The sequence below is a fragment of the Ambystoma mexicanum genome, chromosome 3q (assembly GCF_040938575.1).
Source record: "Ambystoma mexicanum isolate Mex_15411 chromosome 3q, UKY_AmexF1_1, whole genome shotgun sequence".
Taxonomy (NCBI): domain Eukaryota; kingdom Metazoa; phylum Chordata; class Amphibia; order Caudata; family Ambystomatidae; genus Ambystoma; species Ambystoma mexicanum.
Window position 1 is genome coordinate 449,503,822 of NC_090926.1, and position 19,421 is coordinate 449,523,242.

Consider the following 19,421-nt stretch of genomic DNA (forward strand, 5'->3'; position numbering starts at 1 on the left):
ATAAGGAAGTACCCGCTGTACAATGATATGAGTATCTGGGCATATGATTGCAGAGCCTGGCAGGTGTCTACCTAATACCTACATACAAGCCAGAAATGATCTTTTTTCCAATGTTTGTTTATAACAAGACTCTGGTGCAAGGAACAGGTGAACAGATACATATTCTGTTATAAAGTGGTGGAAGGCTCTGATGTTTAAGACATTTGTATTACAGCATTAGTATATTTACATCTCCAATTAAGCCATGTGTTCAAAGAAGATTGCTTTGAAATAACACTAACAGGCTTATTGCAGCACAAAGCTTGATGTTACTGTGTGATGGAGCTAGCTCAAAGTTGAGTTTTTTGCAGGGAACGGCCGGTTTGGTGTGGGAATGGCTATAGGGATTAGCATGGCTATAGCTAATCAATGGGTGAGTAAATAAATCAATTTCCACAAGCTGTGTGTTCCTCCTCACATCCCATCTTGCTCCTCTCATATTCCAATGCCATAATTTCGGTTTATAGGTGGTGTGTGAGCGCCACCTAATAGCCGAATCTAATGAGTGTGGTGACAAATTAGCATAAGGGCTGTACAATATCTCCGGATTTGACATGGGAGGACATGAACACAGAGTAACTCAATACCAGTCTCTTTTAGGACATAGGTGTGTACTCAGCTGAGCGATTACTTCACTTGATTGGCAGTAGAACATGTTTCTGTTCTGCTATGGAGTAATAATCTACGTGTAGCGTTAGGTTCCTTTTATAGGAGTATAAATACCGGAATGCAAAGTGCCATAAACGTCATAAACAAAGCTAGCTACACACTTTACGCCTGAAAATGACCAACGTGAGATCTCTGCAAACTGGCTACTACTTCAAATATTTAAATACACTCCAAAGAAGCCTGCAGGGTAGCCCGAGTTTTTAATCATTCTTAATCCTGAGGAAGACCTTTACTGTTTTTTCCTGATGAGATTAAATCTGAATTTCAACAGCAGTCTCAAACAAAGCGTCATCATACAAATGAAATATACCTCTTTGAACCGTTAATTGATTTTTTTTGTCATCTTGAATTCAGGTAAAAATTGAGAAGCCGGTTGTGGGCATTGTGGGGTTGGCCTTTGTTATGCATATGTGCAGATGGCAAATGCAACGCAAAACACACCGGAACCGGATAAGAAGCAAGTGCAACCCAGCACGAGTCTGTGTTTGGGTTTTGAGCTCCACAGGCTCTCACTCCAGCCTTTGGTCCCAGGGAGGCTTGTCTCCTCTTTAAAATAAAAAAAAAACGGTGTCCTAAATTTTCATCGAAGGTGCCCTGTAAATGTCAAATGTTGTGCTATAGCAAGTCCCAGCAACATAACTTAACACCCCACTGTTTGAAGGGACAGTTTAACATTCATGTGCATGTTGCTGTACAGCACCCAAAGCTACTAGTACAAGCCCCATATGTTACATAAACACCCTCTACTGTCTCCTCAAGATGCCAGAGCCAAGTAACAGATTTGCAAGCTGTACTACATTACTTTACTTAAACATAAACCATTATGCCTCATTACACTACATTTATGACGTGCTGTCAGTTTCCCACAGAGTATATAAGAGTGACTAACAAAAGCTTAAGGGCCTCATTACCCGGTAGGCGGTGAGTCATGCCGCTATTAGCGCCATGGCTCATGCCGGTAAAATACCGGCACCGCCTTGGCGGAAAGGGGATTTACCGCCCCATTCCAAGGTTGGAGGGGCGGTAAATCCCCCTTCCGCCATTGCCCTTACCCATTCCCATTTCTGCCCCATAGGGCTCTATGGGAATGGGGAAGGCGCTAATTACGGCACCGCAATTTTGCGGTGCCGTAATTAGCTCCGAGGTCCCTTAGCGGGTTGGATTTTAACGCCTGCAAAAAGCAGGCGTTAAATCCCCCAACCCGCAAAGGGACATCGTAGTAAGGGCGGTAGGGATTTACCGGTACCGGTATTTTACCGGTACCGGTAAATCCCTACCGCCATCCGTGTAATGAGGCCCTAAGTCTTATGCACAAGCCAGAAATGTTGGCTTTGCCAATGCTTATTTTAAACTGGACTGCAGTGGCTTTGCCACTGCTCATTTTTAGCAGGATTTCAGTGAAGGACGCACAGAGTGCTTAGAAATCGAATGGCTAAAGGCAGGCCTGGTAAGACAGTATGTTTACAACTCCAATTAAGTCATTAACTCACAGAAGAAGGCATTGACAAACAGTGGCAGGCACTTTGAGTGTAAAATCTGATGGAAGGGCTTGATTAAAGCGAGCTGAAAGAGTTCCCATGAGGAGGTGTTTTGGGCGAGCTTAGGGAGGAATGAACGGAATGTTCATAGGGATTAGCATGGCCATGGGCAGGCAATGGGTGCGCATCTAACCAAACAACACCTACAGACTCTGTGTCCCTCCTCATATGTCATTCCGGGCAGGGCCTCTTTTTGGTTCCCAGTCCATCCCTGTTCCTCCCGATCTGCACTCCAATGCAATAGTTTTGGCATGTAGGTGTTGCAAGCGACACCCAATAGCCCAAACAAAAAATGGCACTGCTTGCTGAAACTGATTGAAATCCTCAAAATGTGTGCACATTACCCACAATTCCTGCCTTTCTAGAACATGTGCTCCCCACTCCCGCAACAGAGGACAGCAACCCTTGTCACTAAAAAGGTTGAAGCTTTGCAACCAGTTGGTATAAGCACAGTGCTATTCATGTTCAAGTACACTAGTTCTTCATTTGCTTCATGCACCATAAAATAGGAGGAAGCATTGCTTAGTGGTATGGTTTCCTGATAGTTGGCAAAATATGGCCAGTAGCTGCTTGCCTCAACAAAATATATAGCCTGGAATGCTCTTAGAAGAAACTAGGGAGGACATCATCCAAGAGACACATCTGCTGCGAATCCTACCAGAAGCAATTAGCAGCACCCAAGATAAAATCCCAATGCAGAAATGGGCTCTTTAACCGGTTCTTACACTCGTATAATGCCCTCTCATGTGCCATAGCATATCCCCTCACGTTGCCTCATACGTTGATCGAATTATTTGAGCACTTTTTTTGTTTTCCTACCTTCCAAACCGTTTTGTATAACCCTGTATGCAGTGTAGTAACTTTGCTGAAAATGTTGGGGGGGGGGGGAATGACATCTGAAGAAAAGGTGCCCCAGCCAAATGAATGGGGACAAAATGGTGTGCTATGAAAATTGGGGGGGGACAAACACCCCTGTCCCTTCCTAAAATTACACCCATGCCTGTATGCACCCTTTAGCATGTGGCCCCCTTACACATCACAAACACATACATGCAATGTTTTCCATACAGAGGCTGACCTGACCCTACATTGGGCTGTGCTAAGAATGTGGACTTCTTTGCAGGACTCCCCTGGTGGCTCTGCTGCGGGAACGCTGCCTTTTACCGGGAGCCACAGGTCTGTTGCAAGCAAGTGGAGGCGACGCTGCGGCCTACGTGGTGGTGACCGTTAGTGGTCACCAAGCGTGCGTGTGGCGTCACCTTTGGGTGGTCATATGTGGCACGGCGGCTGTCCTTGGGTGGAAGAGGTGCAGCGTTTTGAGCACACCCTTGTAAGGCCTCGAAGGGCCGGGAAACGGCTTCTCATGCTGGCTTGCCATGGCTTTTCTCGCAGTGTGCATACGAGGGGAGGCCTATAATGGGGGCATTTTCAAGAGGAGTACATTCTTCGTTCGTTTTGTTATGGATGGAGGTTTCAACAGCATACCTAGGATCCTTCAAGTGTTGTTGGGATTTAGTTAGTTGAGCGTCCTGCCATGTTGTCAGATCGGAAGAACAACGTATAGGTCCAATTTGAGTTCCGCGATCAGGTCTACTTTGGATTATGTGCTTAGAAGTCCTATATCCTGCGAGGCTGCTGCACAGGGCGTGTGTTTTGCCTTTAAAGAAGGAGAATTGATTGAGTGTCCTCCCTACAGCTACTCCAGGCTGGTTTGAGTCAGTTTGTAATTTCGGCAGCTTTGTTTGTGCACCATGCAATAACGAACTGGGACAGGGTCTCTTACAATAACTCTAAATGGCTTCCCATGACAAAACCTATCTTTGAGGGCCCTATCGCATCTGTTCGTAATGAGGTGTTACAGAGCTGGAAGATGTAGCTGGAAGTATGCAGACTAGGGTGGCCCATGCTGTATTCTGATCTCCTGATGCATGCAGAGATTTTCATTGGAAAATGGCAGATCTAAGGATGATGGCTTCTTGTATATTGTGGCCTGCTGTCCTGAACGGGCATTTGAGTTAGATGTTTCATGTGCTGTAAGAACAGGGTTGCATTTGCATGGCTTCCTTGGTCGACCATCCAGGTGGACAACCTTGCATCCCCCTGATAAGCATAGGACATCTAGCATTAACTGTCCAACAATGTTCAGGGGGAGGTCAAGGAGCCAGTCCGCCCCCTCGCCCTGTGGCGGTGTTGAAGAGAACCCAAACCAGGGGCGCCGAGTACGCGGGGGCTCTTGGGCCTGGGTACCCCCCAGCAGAAAGAAGTCGGGGCTGAGCCCCCCCCGGGCCGCAGAGAAGAAATGCAGTATGGGTGGCCCTTTGTTCCATCCATAATGTGTCTCTCTCTGGCGGCTCGGGTGAAAGCCGGGTAAAAAACAATGTTTCAAAATTGAGGGACAGATGCAAAGTAAGAGGCTCTTGCTTTGCATCTGTCCCTCAATTTCTAAAAATCGTTTTGGGTTGGGTGTACTTCTATATCTGTGCAGCAGGGTGCACGGATGTAGAGGTACACGCAACCCAAAGCAATTTATAATAATGGAGGCACAGATGCAAAGCAAGCCTGTCCCTCAATTTCTAAAAATCGTTTTGGGTTGGGTGTATTTGCACATCTGTGCACCCCTCTTCGCAAGAGGGGTGCACAGATGTAGAGGTACACCCAACCTAAAGCAATTTTTAGAAATGGAGGCACAGATGCAAAGCAAGCCTGTCCCTCAATTTCTAAAAATCATTTTGGGTTGGGTGTGTTTGTACATCAATGCACCACTGTTCGCAAGAAAGTTTGCGATGATGGACTAATTTTAGCTAGTTTTTATGTATCCCCATGTTGTCGTGTTATTTGATATAATTATGCTATATAAAGTAATATGTTATTGACTGACGTTTTTTACAAATATATTTTGGTACACTTTTGTGATGAATACAGTTTTGCTCTCTGGACATTCCTTCAGATTTGCCACAGATGCAAAGCAAGTCTGTCCCTCAATTTCTAAAAATCCCTTTGGGTTGGGTGTATTCGTACATCTGCACAGATGTAAAGGTACACCGAACCCAAAACGATTTTTAGAAATGGAGGCACAGATGCAAAGCAAGTCTGTCCCTCAATTTCTAAAAATCTTTTTGGGTTGGGTGTATTTGTACACGATTTTTAGAAATGGAGGAACAGATGCAAAGCAAGTCTGTACCTCAATTTCTAAAAATCGTTTTGGGGTGGATGTATTTGTACATCTGTGCACCCCTCTTGGCAACAGGTCTTCTATAATTGTAATACTATGCTTTTGTTGAGGCAATGCTAGTTCATCTTAGTGGGGATACTATACTTTTGATGGGACAACATCAGCACTTCCAGTTGAGCTGCTACACTCTTATTGACAAGGCCCCAGCCCTTCTCTGCAGTTTTATTTATTTAAATTTTAATTGGTTATTTATTATGCACGTAATACCCAGAGGTTTCCAAGTGCAGACCCATGTCTTGCTTCCAAGGTGAGCACGTTGTCCCTGAGCTATCCTCCAGAGACTCTGAAGATCTGAAGTACATTTAATGATAGAGAACCAGAACTATTGTGCAAGTCTGATATCATCTTCATCATCATCAGAATAACTCAACACTGTTGTAGTTATACAAGAGCTAATATATTTAAAGGGATGGAATTACTCAGAATTTAGCAGCACTATTCAATAACCCAAAGTGCTTAAGCATAGTTAATGTGAAAATACTACTACACTTCTCTCCGTTGGGACGGTACTGCCACTTCTCACAGAGGCTTCTACACCTTTTATGGGGCAGCACTGATCCAACCTACTGGACAGCTTCACTTTTAATGGCACTTCTCAATAGGGCTGCTATACTTCAATAGGAAATGACCAACACTACCCCGCAGGGAATTGCATACTCTTGATGCCACCAAAGCAGCACTTCCACGCACCACAGCTGCTTTATTTTTAATGGCACAGTTTGTGTACTTCTCAGCCACTCTGCTTTACATTTAAACAGACCAAATTGTCATTTCTTAGCAGGACTGCAACACTATACCATTGTGTTCTGTATGTTGAGTGTTTCTTCACCACCAATGTGGGTTCATGGCACTCTCCCAGTGTCTAAATAGTAGATCTAGCTACATTCAATTGGCAACAGGCATGTCCCGAGAAGCCTGCTGTACATAAGCTGCCGCTCAAAATGTTGGAAGCCGTAATGGGGCAAGGGATAGAAGGCTCAAGCCTGTAGGATAGCAGAATCAGCAGGGTCTTAAAACCTGCTCACTCATTCTGGAGTGAGGAGCCATGGGGAAAAATGAGCCTGATCCCACATACAGGGAGTTGTTACCCTTTTATCTTTCCTTAATGAAATAATGAGCTCTCTCAGACACAAGTTATCACCCCTGCAAACACAATGAATTAATATGGTATGGATCTATAGATCGAGAAAACTGGAGTGAGAATTCAGAGTGTTTTAAGAGAAATATAATTCTCTTCCCAGATGGGAGACGGACTCCATTAATATACATGGGGTCACTGAGATGACCAAGAGTGAAACTGTACGCTCTGTTGTGAGATTACCAGCAATGCGTATACTATGCTCCAAGGAGTGAGGTGCCCACTCAATATATCACACTGTTTAAAGGTGTGAGACCCATCCTGAATGCTTGCCCAAAGAGCCTTGTCCAGAGTTTAACACTGAAGAAGTGTGAGCATGTGATCCGGGGTCTGCAGCCCACACACATGCATGGGATTCCTATGCACCCACTTGCGAGATTTGCACCAAATTAGTGAGATTGTACTCCAAGGTAGGAGGCACACGCACAGTCTTTGCTCTGAGGTTTGACACACTCACAGGATGGGACGGCAATTCCTTCTCCCATCCTTGTTGTGTTGCTCTCCCTTTTCAGGGCTACTACAACCTGGATGATTATAGAGGGGTGGAGTAGGGGCAGTGTTGGCCTACTGGAAAGCAACTGGAAGGCTTAAACCTCCTTCTTACTTGACTTTCGTATATGCAGTACATGCTAGCCAATGTTTCCCCTGTTCAGCGCCTCCCCAACACCTCGCACCAAGTTGGCGACTACGTGCAAATGGGTTCATATAACCACTGGTGATGTCACGTCCTATATTTGAGCACCCCCTGGGAAATTCATAAATCGGCTCCCCTGACCCAAACAGTTTGGATTACATCATAGTGCCATAATGTGTTGGGTTTTGGGCACCCCCTAGGAAATTCATATGTCGGCTCCCCTGACCCAAACAGTTTGGATTACATCATAGTGCCATAATGTGTTGGGTTTTCAATCCTGACCTTTTTCCCTTGTTGTGGGTCAGGATGTGGTCAACTGTCCTTGAGACCAAATGACAGGGACAGTGGGCTGGTACCTCAGGTTGCCCTTGGAGGTGGGAATGGGTTCTGGCGCACTGGGAACCGCCCTCAAATGTCCCATAGGGTTTGTGGGATCTCATATTTGAACAATATGATATCTGTCCTAATTAGACTTGCAGGTTTTCCGAAACTTGGGAAGTCTGTCCGGGTCAATGCAAGTACCTCCGGGTCATGGGCAATATTTGAGGATGACCTTTGAGGTGGTGCCTGTCAATACTACAAAAAATGTTGATTGTGATGAAATATAATTCCAATAAATGCAGCCGTTTAACAACCAGAACAAGTGTTACATCAAGTTCTTATGTCCGATGCTGCCTTGCCATGAGCCACCCGGTTTTTTAGAATTCTCAAATGTTTTCCTGTACATTGCCAGTCCGTCTACTGACAAATCTGTCTTATCTCATCCTCAGTTCTCAATGCAGTTGGCGGATTGCACCCAACAGCTGACAGAGGCGCGGAACGAGTACCTATTGACACTGGCAGCAGCAAATGCACACCTGGAGCACTACTACCTGACGGATCTGCCTGCCGTGATGAAGGTAAATGTCCCATAATTTGGCTTCAACAGTGATGTCTGAGTGGTTGAACCTGCTGTGAAGCTAAAGAGGTGAGTCCTTAAACCTCCCCCTCTAAACAAAAGGAGAGAGTCCACTGAGTTCCCTGCTACTGAGCCACAAAAGCTAGTTTCCCTTTCCACCATCTCTAAGCTTGCACCCACGCAGTTTTGACGCTCTTCTGGACTAGTCCAGTGCCATGATCAACCACAGTGTTGCCACACCGTGTCCTGCGGTGCATGTGTGCTGATCATTGTGATTTCTCCCAGACTCTCCCTTCCTTCTCAATAGTAGAATGCAGTCAAGTTTTCAAGATACCCACAGTGAAGAAGAATGATGAAATTAACATATAATATTTTTCAGTGCTTCCTATGTGTACATTTTTGGGTGGTTATAAAGAACCAGATTCGTTTTTATAATTTAAATGGTCAACAAACCCTGCCCCGGTGACCACAACAAAGGAGCAGTACTTCTGGAAACCCCCCAAAAGGATAGCAAGGCCATTTCTTTACTCCTCGTGTTCCTTTGTCTGTCTCAGGGTCTGATCTGGAGCCAAAGCTGGGACATCTGTGAAACATCTGTGATGCATTCTTGCTTCCAATGCATCCAAATGGTACAAGTACATCATTTATCGATTTGGGAATTCTATTGTTTTTTTCTAAAAGCATTCCATAGATAGTTTATAAGTATTCTGAAAAGATTTGGCAAGTGTTCGCAAATTCCACGGAAGACTGGCATTCTGTGTTTCATGTTCAGATGTTGCAGAGGATTAATGAACTAGTTGGCGGGGGGGGGGGCATCGCCTCCATCCTTACATGGAACCACTGATGGACAGCCTGTGCTTCTTGCAGATGTCTCATCTCTTTGTTATGTTTCATGTGCTAAATCTTTAATACTTCACCAAATGCCCACCCTAGGTGCCTCAACATGGGGGGATTGTCTAGAAGCTGGCACATGTTGCCCCCTGTCCAGGGTATCCATGCAGGAGATTGCAGAGGAACTTTAAAGGAAAGGAGTGAAGCGATCGGGGTAGGTTCGATTAAAAGAAATGGAGGGGCGGGTTAAAGGGAGATGAGTGTGTGTGTGTGATAGCTTACAGAAATTGAGTGTAAATGCTGCCGTGATTATATGAGAAGGGAATATTTAGCTGAAGGCATGGTCAGAGAGATAAATGGGTCTGCTTGTAGGCATTTTCAGAACCACTTACCACTACTGGTAAGTTTCTGGGATGCCAAGCTTAACAGGCATGCAGAGTTTAACACACAGCAACAACTGACTCATTGGCAAATGGTTGGACCCTTTTTGCAATGGCACAGACGGGCTAAAAAACGGTGGTGTGGAAGGTTGCCCAGAATAGTGCCAGTGGTTCAGATTTATTCAAAAACCTTTCGCCCATCACTTATTTGGTTATAGTTTGTCTCCCTATGTGGGAGAGGGTATGCCCAGATGTGGGTGCCTTGCTCGCTGTGCCATAGGGAACCAAGCTGCACCTCACTGAGGAGACCCAAAAAGGCCGAAACATGTCTGGGGTTGCTTGAGTTTTTGTGCAGAGGGGACAGCACCTGAGTGATTTGCGTATGGCTGGACCCCTTTTGCAATGGCGCAGACGCGCTAAAAACAGTGGTGTGGAAGGTTGCCCGAGCAGTGACAGTGATTCAGATTTATTCAAAACCTTCCACCCATCACTTTTGGGGTTTTAACACAAAGTGTAACCAAACTCTCCCTAAGGAGTTACTGAGCCTCAAGACTTAGACTAAGTGGATATGGTAGAGTTATCAAACCCAGTGGTTTTGAGCACAATAGAATGTCCACACAGGTAAGTACCAAATCAATATGTATTACGAATGCAGTTGAATTATGTTTCAGGACACTATAAGGTAAGTAACATGTATTTACATATATGGGGGCATCCACCACACTTTAGAATGATTATAATTCAATGTACCCCACTGTAACTAAATGAAGAGGCCAACTTTATCTAGAGACAGGTATTTAAGAAGGTTTCAGTTCAGGAAACACTGTATGGCTACTTCAGGGCGGGGGAACTGAGGGAGTATATATAGTAATTTGTCAGAGTTCTCCCATAGAAAACAATGGGCTCTATTTGATTGTCAGATTCTTTAGGTAGTGTGACAGGGTCAGGGTCATGAACCTGGAAGATGGGATCAGGGTCCCTCCCAACTTGGGTTAGGCGGGCTACCAGCTCATTGCCAGAACTAATCCTGCCAAGGGGGGGGTGTTACAGATGTTGAGGGCACCCTATTACCTTACTCCCCAGAGAGCATGATGTATAAGGGTATTGGTACGACTATCCCTTATGTTATACCTATCAGCCTCTTTTCTGGACAGAATTATTTCTCATATTCAGAACTACAGATCCCAGAAACTCCCACTCCATGATAATAACAATCTATGTTGAGATTGGACAACCATGACCTTGGGTCCCAAATTGTCAGACACACAGAGATCACCCTCAAAGAAACCAGAATCACTAAACCTGACATGGGAAGCCCGCCCACCAGCTCAGAATGTTGCTCAGAGCTCTACTAGCCAACCTGCATTGACCTGGACTTTTTTTGACGGGTGAGTGCCATTTGCACATAACCGGACGTTGCTGGCGAGTATGAAGATGTTTAGAACTTTTATTTGACATTTACAGCAAACAAATTCTGTTTTCTGTAAATGGCAAATAGGTTTCGCTGTGCATATGTATGAAGTGTGCGTATGGCGACATGCACCATTTTATGGAAAACACTGGTAAATATTCTGTCACCCTTCACCATGGGGCGAGCAAATTTCTCTTAGGTAGAGAATGTAAACTAAAAAACTCACCCTGCAGGTCTATTGAGATTTTTAACAATTTGCAAGGCCTGGTGTTGAACCAATGAAGCAGTGCCTTCGCAGTGCCCAATTCAGACTGTAACGCTGGCAGAGATGTTATTTCAGAAAAATCACCTCCACCGATGGTAACATAAAAAGGTGTTCTTTTTAACACATGTTCAAAAGTTTTTGCCCTAAGTTTCCTAGGGTAATCCAGATGTGGACCCCTTGCTCACTGTGTTCAGAGAGGCACAGCTCAACCTCACTGATGAAGCCCAACAAGGCTGAAACACGTGTCTGGGGTTGCTCTTGGTACTCTTGTTCAGAAGAGAATTGCCATAGCATTTCGGTGCTGGACTGTCCATGTGTGCCGAACAAAGACTGATATATAAATGGATATTTCCCTTCTGTTAAAGGTACATTGGGCTAAAGTGTGGCTCTGGGCTCTCGAATGGGTACCTTCCCAAATAACAGGTAATTTAGCTGTGTTTGTTCTTGCATAGGGGCGCCTATGACTATTTTTTGCCAAATACTGCCGATTTTATATTTAACTTCCAACTCCAAATGACCCACTAAGTCTGTGATGGTATTTCATTGTTTTTTCCAGAACACAATTATATGAGCTACAAAAGACACATGTGCAAAAGAACAGATTCAGATGTATGGATATAAGGTCACATGAACACAGGTGCATCCTTCTACTTATCATATTCACAAATACACTCAAAAACTTTGCCTGACACAGACAGACACCATCTTCCCAGAAAACACAAATGCATATAACTAGTGGAAAAGCCAGTGTACACGTGCTAATGTGCTTAAAGGAAGAAATGGTCAGAGTGTAAATATGTCATGTGGTGTATTTTAGCGTAATTTATGTTAATAGAAAAGAATGGTAAAGGATCTTGCTCCTTTTATGTGGAGGAGTAGTAACCTCAAACAAAATCTCACAGAATCCATTGAAAGTTCAACATAGTACATACAGCCAATTGTTGTATCTGCTCTAGTCTTGGATTGCACTTACAGGTTTTGGACTTAAATATATAATGTTGAGGAATGTCAGACTAATACAATTCACGTGCAGCATGATTCAAAGTAGGCATGAGATCATAAAATAAAGTACATTGAAGTAAAATACATTTTAAAACTTACATGAACAATATTATTGATGTAATAATACATAGTAAGAAATATTACAATCAATTACATAATACATACGTACATTTAAAAAAAGTAATTTCTTTTGTTAGAGAAATAGTGCTTATTCAAATGAAAACATATTTTTTAAGTGTATTCAATCTAAGGCATGCTCTTAAAGTGGTATCCCTGTCTTGGGTCATTTCTGCAGCAAATTGTATGTTATAATTGTTGAAATACGCATTTTGTTCACGTGGAAGATGAACTTGAAATCTTGTTGTATGCGTAAGGCAACAGCTCCTTATAGCGGTGATAACAGGCGAAGCGGGCAGGACAGCTTCGGACAAGCATACATCTGGCCTTTTATTATATAGCATGATAGGTAGCTCTTGCTCCTTCATCACCATTTTCCAAGCAGGCTCGCCCCACAGTTCCCTCTGCTTCCATGAATAGAAATATGCAGCAGACTTTCCAATAAAGTGCAACTAGAGAGCAAAATGAAAGCTAAGTGCCCTCAGCGTCTTTTGCTCTGCATTGTTCAAGAGCAGATCCCATAGCCACACATACTAGCGTCTCTTGTCATGTACGTCAAAGGCTGAATGGCAAATCAAGGTGGTCTACTCTCTACAGTGAGCAAAGGCAATGGAAGGAGGTAAGTGGCAAGGAATTGGTGACTGAGCAATACGGGCAGCGGAAAAGGTGAGGCCAAGAGAAAGAAAGGGAATTGAGTGATGTGTTAAAGGATGGAGCAAAAGGGTAACAAAAAGCGAATTGTAAGGTAGAGGGGTAATGTGGTGCAAAGGAAGGAGACCAGAGAGTGACAAGTAAGGAACATGGGGTACATGAGACAGAGGTGGAAATTTGAAAAGGTAGGTCAACAGGTTTCTTTACTGTTGCTGAGATCTGTGCCTGACTTGCATGCCACTTACCCCGATTGTTGGTCTAGCTCTGCCCCTTTCTTTTTTCTGACACTGTGGTGAATATGTGCTTTATGAAAATATGTTTCAATTAAGAATACTTTATTAGGTTGCTCTGTCATGTGTATAGGTGCTTTGAAATTAGGCACAATTGTGCAGACTAAAATTATAATCATAGTTGGTTATCATGAATGTAATCTGTGTCTCTACAAGTGTGTGTACTATCATATGTTTTCACCTCAGGATACATATGATTAAGAGGCTTCCCACCTTTAGATGCATTGGTGATTTAAAAGGCAGATTTATTGAACAGTGTAGTAGTTAAGCCCTTGAATTACAATTTTGCAGAAAGCATTGTATTGGTTCTAAAATTGAAGATGGAATAGGAAAAGATCTCCCCTGGTGTCTAATTTGGAAATTGTGGAACCAAGAAGACAGGGATGTAATCCCCACCTTCCACACTTCATACATGATGTGATCCTGAGTAAATCACTTTTCATCCCTGTGCCTTATTTTCCTTAACTATTTGTAGGAACACAGATGGGTTTCAAATATAAAGTCTTACTCCATAAATAATGATAATTTTAACCATTTATATAATGCATACTGGTGGAGAGGTAGGTTGCCAAGAGAGGGTCTTGTGTATTGGTTGGAAGTGTAGACAGGGTTCCTCTTTACATGTTTTTAAAACTAAAGGTGAGATTGGCTAGGAGGAGATGTAGCTGCTGGCAAATTGCCAACTGGGTCACTATGAAAACTACTCAAATACCAGCTTTCCCCCTTCACCAACGATATTATCCTGGTGAAATTATTTTACTAGGTTTGGTATGTGGGAGCGTTTCCAGAGGTCCAGGTCTCTAAGAAACCATAAACATAACTGAAATATATGTTGCGTAAAAGGGAAATAATATCAATGATGTCTACAATATATACTGGAGAATTTGAGGGAGGGATATTGGTTTTAGGTTTATTTGTTCTGGAACTTGGGTCCACTGCATTGTGGGATTGGGACACTGCACTGTACCATGGGCCAAAAAATTATCCTTAGCCCCCAGGCCAAAGGTTGCCCGTCCTTCCCTGAGTAAGGAGAGTGAGGATGAGATGGATAACAGAGGGAGAGAGGAGAGGAACAACTGATCTTATTGTTTGGTGTGGTGTTGGTGTCGAGGAATTGTGGGTATAGAGTTGCTTTGTATGACATCTGGGTCCGGCAATCTGGTGGTTTCAGCCTCTGCCAGTGACCTCAAAGTTTTGAAGATCCCTAGGTTGAACTTGAGCTGAAGATGTAGGACCTCTCTGTCAGTCCCCACGGCAGTCGGCGACCACCCGGGTGCCACAGGCAGGAGGAACAGTTGTTGTAAACCAGCAGGTTAGAGGGTCTTCAGGCACAAGGACAAAGGACTCAGGTGCAAGAATCTTTTTCTCAGTAAAGAGCAGCAGCAGAGCTACAAGGTTCAGCTCCCACATTGAGGGTGCACTGCAGGATTTGCAGCCCTAGGGCTGTGTGCAATCCACTCAAAGGAAGAGTCAGTGTGAGCCAGCTTCAGGTACTTAAATCTTCTGTGCTCCAAATGGACAGGCACAGTGAAGCAAGACTACCTCTATGGCCTCTAATTCTTTTGATACCTGTTCCAGTGGTTGACTGGCTCAGTGTCTCCATGTCCTCTCCTGATATACAGGAACCTGCCCACCAATCAAACAACATGCAACATTCAACCCCGAGTGGATGTCCAGCCATTGATGGCCATCTCTGCAACAGATTTAACATCACTCGGGTTTGGGATTTGTATCGGTACAGTTTGTAGACACTTACCCAACCCAAACCAGTTCCAAGAACACAAATTCCCGGTCTCTGGTCAAAGCTTGCAAAGTGATTGACCATGTATGGCTGTTTCCTCCCCCTGCCCAGGAGGAGGCTGTCCAAGAAAGCCTCTGAGCCATTTTGGCTGCTCTAACGGTAAAATTGCTACTGCATATTAAAAAAGAGATGCATAGGGGTGCACGCAAAAAGTGAAAAAATAAGATACTGCTCCCACCAATCGCTCTGCCCACACTGTCAGAGAGTCCCCGGCACTACTGTCTGTCCTTTAGAGACGGAGTAGTGCTCAATCCTAGACATCAATGAGGGAAGATGCCCCTCTGCACTCGTATTATTAAGGACTAACAAGTGATCCAAAAACAAAAGGAGTTAAGCAAGAAGGCAACTGAGCTTAAAAGGGAAAAAGTGAACATTTCTTTTTCACTTCTTCGCATTCACAAAAACTCGATTTAGAAAGACCGCTCAGAGGCCGCTCACGGCAGTCTTTATAAATCAAACTGTCAGGCCCCGGACGCGCACAGGGCTGCAAAAGGAGTCAAGGGAGTCCCAGGTGAGTGGTTTTTTGGGGGGGTGGGGTGTTGGTGTGTGTCCGTATGCCTATGTTGGGGTGTAGGAGGAATGTTTGTCTCTGTGGTGGGGGTGCAGAGAATTGATTGGGGAGGAAGGGAGGCGTCAGGGAAGGAAAGGGAGAATCAGGATGTAAAACTCCCCGATTTCAGCAAAAATACCGCTAGTGTGTGTAGTGGTGGGTGGGGTTTCGGATTTGAAGTGTTTCGGGGGGTTAAACCCCTACATATGTGATAATTCTGCATTATGAAAGCAGGCCAAAATCGGCCGAAATAAATCTGTCTTTTTTGTTTTGTCCTTCAAAATGCGGAAATATCATGTAGAAAGAACTGTTTAAAATGGCTCCACTCACAAAAGCTAGGTCAGGATCACAGAGCCACCAAATACGCTTGTGGTCCCATTGAAGGAGCTAGGAAGATCCTTTCCTCCCAGTCTCATCCAGTTCTTGGTTGCCTAGGACTTGGCCTGCATCTCTTTACACTTGGAGGCACTTATACTTTAACCTATTTTGTTCAGCATGATGCAATATGGTCAATCATATAAAACAAATTGTAAACTAAAGTCTCCAACAGTATTACTAAAAGCAGTGTGTGGCTCTGTGTGAGGGTCTTGATCCACCACAATACGGAGACAAGGGGTTGACGTGCATCCTATATGCTGATGATGTAGTGATTTTACACACGACCAAAGTGGGTCTACAGCGTTCCCTTATTGCTCGATCCTCCTTCTCCCAAGAACTATCACTCAAACCCAATATAAAAAAAAAGATTGATATTTGGAGACACGATGGCTACCAATAAACATAGTACCTGGTGGTTGGGTGGTGAAAAGGTTGAAATAGTTGGCAGTTATTGCTACTTGGGAATTCCTATTAAAAATAAGCTCACTGCGGTCTCCATTTTAGAGGGGGCCACTAAAAAAGCTAATAATAATAATAATGTCTAATTTCTACCAAAAAAACTAAATCAATTTAGTAATTCTGTGACTGCCAAGTCCAGTAACCACACTAAACAGTGACAAACTATTATCTTAAATATTAACCTGATCATCCTCTAAATAAAATTGTCTCTTTCCACAAGTGTATTTGCTGGCTCAGTTGAAAAAAAGACTCCTGGACCGACAGATGCTCCCCAGAGTCAGATCCTCATTGTGAAAAAAATGTATGACCTTATTCAGTAGGACTGGGATATCACTCAGAGGCTCATCGTTACTGTCCTGGATAACCTCGCCGTCAATAAGTCTGAAACCAAAGGTAGCATTAACGGTAGCGGCAGCAGACACTGGTCTTGAATCAGCATTGCAGAGTGAACACATGAATGAACGGCTCATTATCCCGACACAGTTACCCCACGCTTTTATCAAGAAATTGCATACGTGTTCAACACATTTGGCCAGATTCTCAAAATATAGCAGAAATGAACGAGTGTAAAGATTGTTTAATTGACGCTATTTTCAGAAATGCTCAGGTCATCTTATTGACAAAGGGGGCCTGAACATTTCAGGAGGGGTTTGACAATAGCACAAGGATGCGCTGTCCTGATATTTTGCATACATTGCTTGCACGCTCCTGACACTAATGTGTGACAGGCTCCCAGCTGGGAGCACATTTCCCCAAGAAGGACTGCTCAAGGGACCCGACATGGTGAAATGACAGAAGGAAAAAAAAGCATTTCCAACCCCCATTTCGGGGATGGGAATGCTAGTGTGACAGCCAACGTTTAAGCCGCAGGTGTCACATTTCACAAACAAACCATGACAGGGTCTCTGTTCTCTGAGAGGGTCAAACATTACCTTTACTGGATTTGCGCCTCACACTGCAGCTGTTCTGAATCGGCGCAAGGGGAAGAACCTCATTTCTGGGCATTTTAAAGTGTATCCCATTTGTGAATTTGCACTTTAAAATGCCCAGATGTGCCCTCATGTAAGCGCAAATGTGCAAAAGGGGGGGATAAGAGGAATCTGAAAGAGCGCATCTAATATGCGCTCATTCAAATGCCCTTTCTGAATTGGGCTGCTACTGTGGCAATAAGCCACGAGGTGGTGGGCCAATACCGCCCCAGGTAATGCCCCCGGGGTGAGTTATAGGCCTCAGCGGGGGAAGCAGGGAGGAAGGAAAAAAAATGAAAAAAAACGTACCGCGATCTCCGGCGGGGGACGATGGAAGCCTCCAGCCGTGTGGAGGCTTGGAGCGGGGATGGCCCTGCTTCGAGTCTCCACACGGCTGGAGCCTTCCATCGTCCCCCGCCGGAGATCCCAGGATAGAAGGTAAATCGGGTGGGGTGGGAAGTGGGAGGAGGGAGGGAAAAAAATGTCTTACCCGAGTCCCCGGCGGGGGACGAAGGAAGCCTCCAGCCATGGGAAGGCTCGGAGGGGGGATTGCCCCGTTTTGAGCCTCCTCATTGGCTGAGGGGCTGCCAAGCCCCCCGCCGGGAACAGAGTAGCCGGCACGCACGGCGTGGACGGGAATACCGTGTAGTATGGCTCGCAAATGAGCCAATCACCACACAGTATTCCTGTTCAGCCGCGCGTGCCGGGTACAAATTTGGTTTAGTGTAAGTGAGCGCATCGTCACATTTGCGCCCAAAAATGTTTTCAGAATCTGGCCCTTTGCTTCAATGCAATGAATAAAAGATTCTATCATTTCAGTGAGGAAGATTTCACTCCTACAAATAGTACAGCAGTTTCATATGAAGAGACAGGTGAGCCTGGCCTCCAATGCTAACTCCTATCGTGTTAAAAAAAAGTGCCAAGGACGAGCATGCTCATCCTTTTTGCATAGACTTGCATAATAGTCAGGCACTTAGATACCAAAACAAATGTGCAGGCATAAGACGGTTAAAACGTCTCCTTTCATATCATTCGTTTGTAGCTGCCTCGGTTGATGATACGTGGATATATTTTTGGCAATATTAGTAATGAACATGCTAATGCAGCAGAAAGCTAAAATGTGCATAAGTGTCATTCCGGCATCCTAACTGCAAGCATTTCATGCACAAGTGCGTTTCTCTGTCGTCTACACTAGGCCTGGCTGAATATGCTCCAGTGGACTTTTCTCATGTTCATTTCCCTTCTGCAGTCTTCAGCCACCCGCTTGAATCGGACTGCATTTGTCTTACACAACCAGATGCAGTCAAAGCTGCATTGTCATAACAGATGTGTTTGCAAGGAAAGTGGGGTAAAGGTGGGAGTTCTTGGCATTCTCGAAAGCCCACAGTGCTGAATGTTGGACATGATGCAGTGACACTGGAGGATGGGAGAGTTTTGAATAAGTTGCAGGTAGTAAAGACGGTGTGAGCTTTGTTCTGTTGCGGGTTGATAGGGGAATGTGTGCTGTGGTGATCTTCAGTTGTGCATAGTTACTGTAGTGTCTATAAACCTGATCGGTGCGTAGTCGCTACTATGCACGTGCACGATCTGAATGACACAAGGCCTAGTAAGATCGTCTGTTTTGTCCTCCTTCTGTCTTCACTAGCTTGTCTTGTCGCGCCTAGAAACACTTGTGTACAGGCGCGTTATAAATGGCTCATCATTTCATAACCTATCATGCATTTGCAGACAACAGTGTTCCTGCCCTTCAAGGTTAGCCCATGTGTCAGTGTTCCTACTGACCTTGAACCCGGTTTCTAGGGAGTTGAAATGTTGGCTTTTGATGGGGAGAGTTAGTTGTAGCTGGACCTGACTTTGGTGAGGGCAGGTGTCGTGGGAAGCCATTGGGTGCTGGTCACCTAGCCTGCATCCAGTTTATTGAAGAGCAGCAAGAGTCTGGAGTCTATTCTTGTGTTAGGAGACAGGAGGCTGCCATATTATACCAGGCATGGGCACAATACGTACTCCAGACAAGGCTTGCACACTATTACATTAGGTTGCTGGAGAGGTATTGGGGCGGGGCCAAGCCTGATTTGCATATGGTCTTTCCTCTTTTGTAATGGCTTGGTAGGCGAGGAAAGATGGTCTTGGGGGTTGCCCAGAGCAATGCAAGTGGTTAAGATTAATTCAA

General features: G+C 44.6%; 1 protein-coding gene across 1 annotated transcript in view; it reads left to right on the forward strand.

The window, feature by feature from the left end:
• FCHSD1 (FCH and double SH3 domains 1) overlaps window positions 1-19,421 on the forward strand; it is a 582,795-nt gene that overhangs the window by 318,103 nt on the left and 245,271 nt on the right. Inside the window, exon 8 of the mRNA XM_069654127.1 lies at window positions 8,021-8,149. Within this exon, the coding sequence (XP_069510228.1) occupies window positions 8,021-8,149 (129 nt within the window). The remainder of the gene's footprint in view (window positions 1-8,020; window positions 8,150-19,421) is intronic.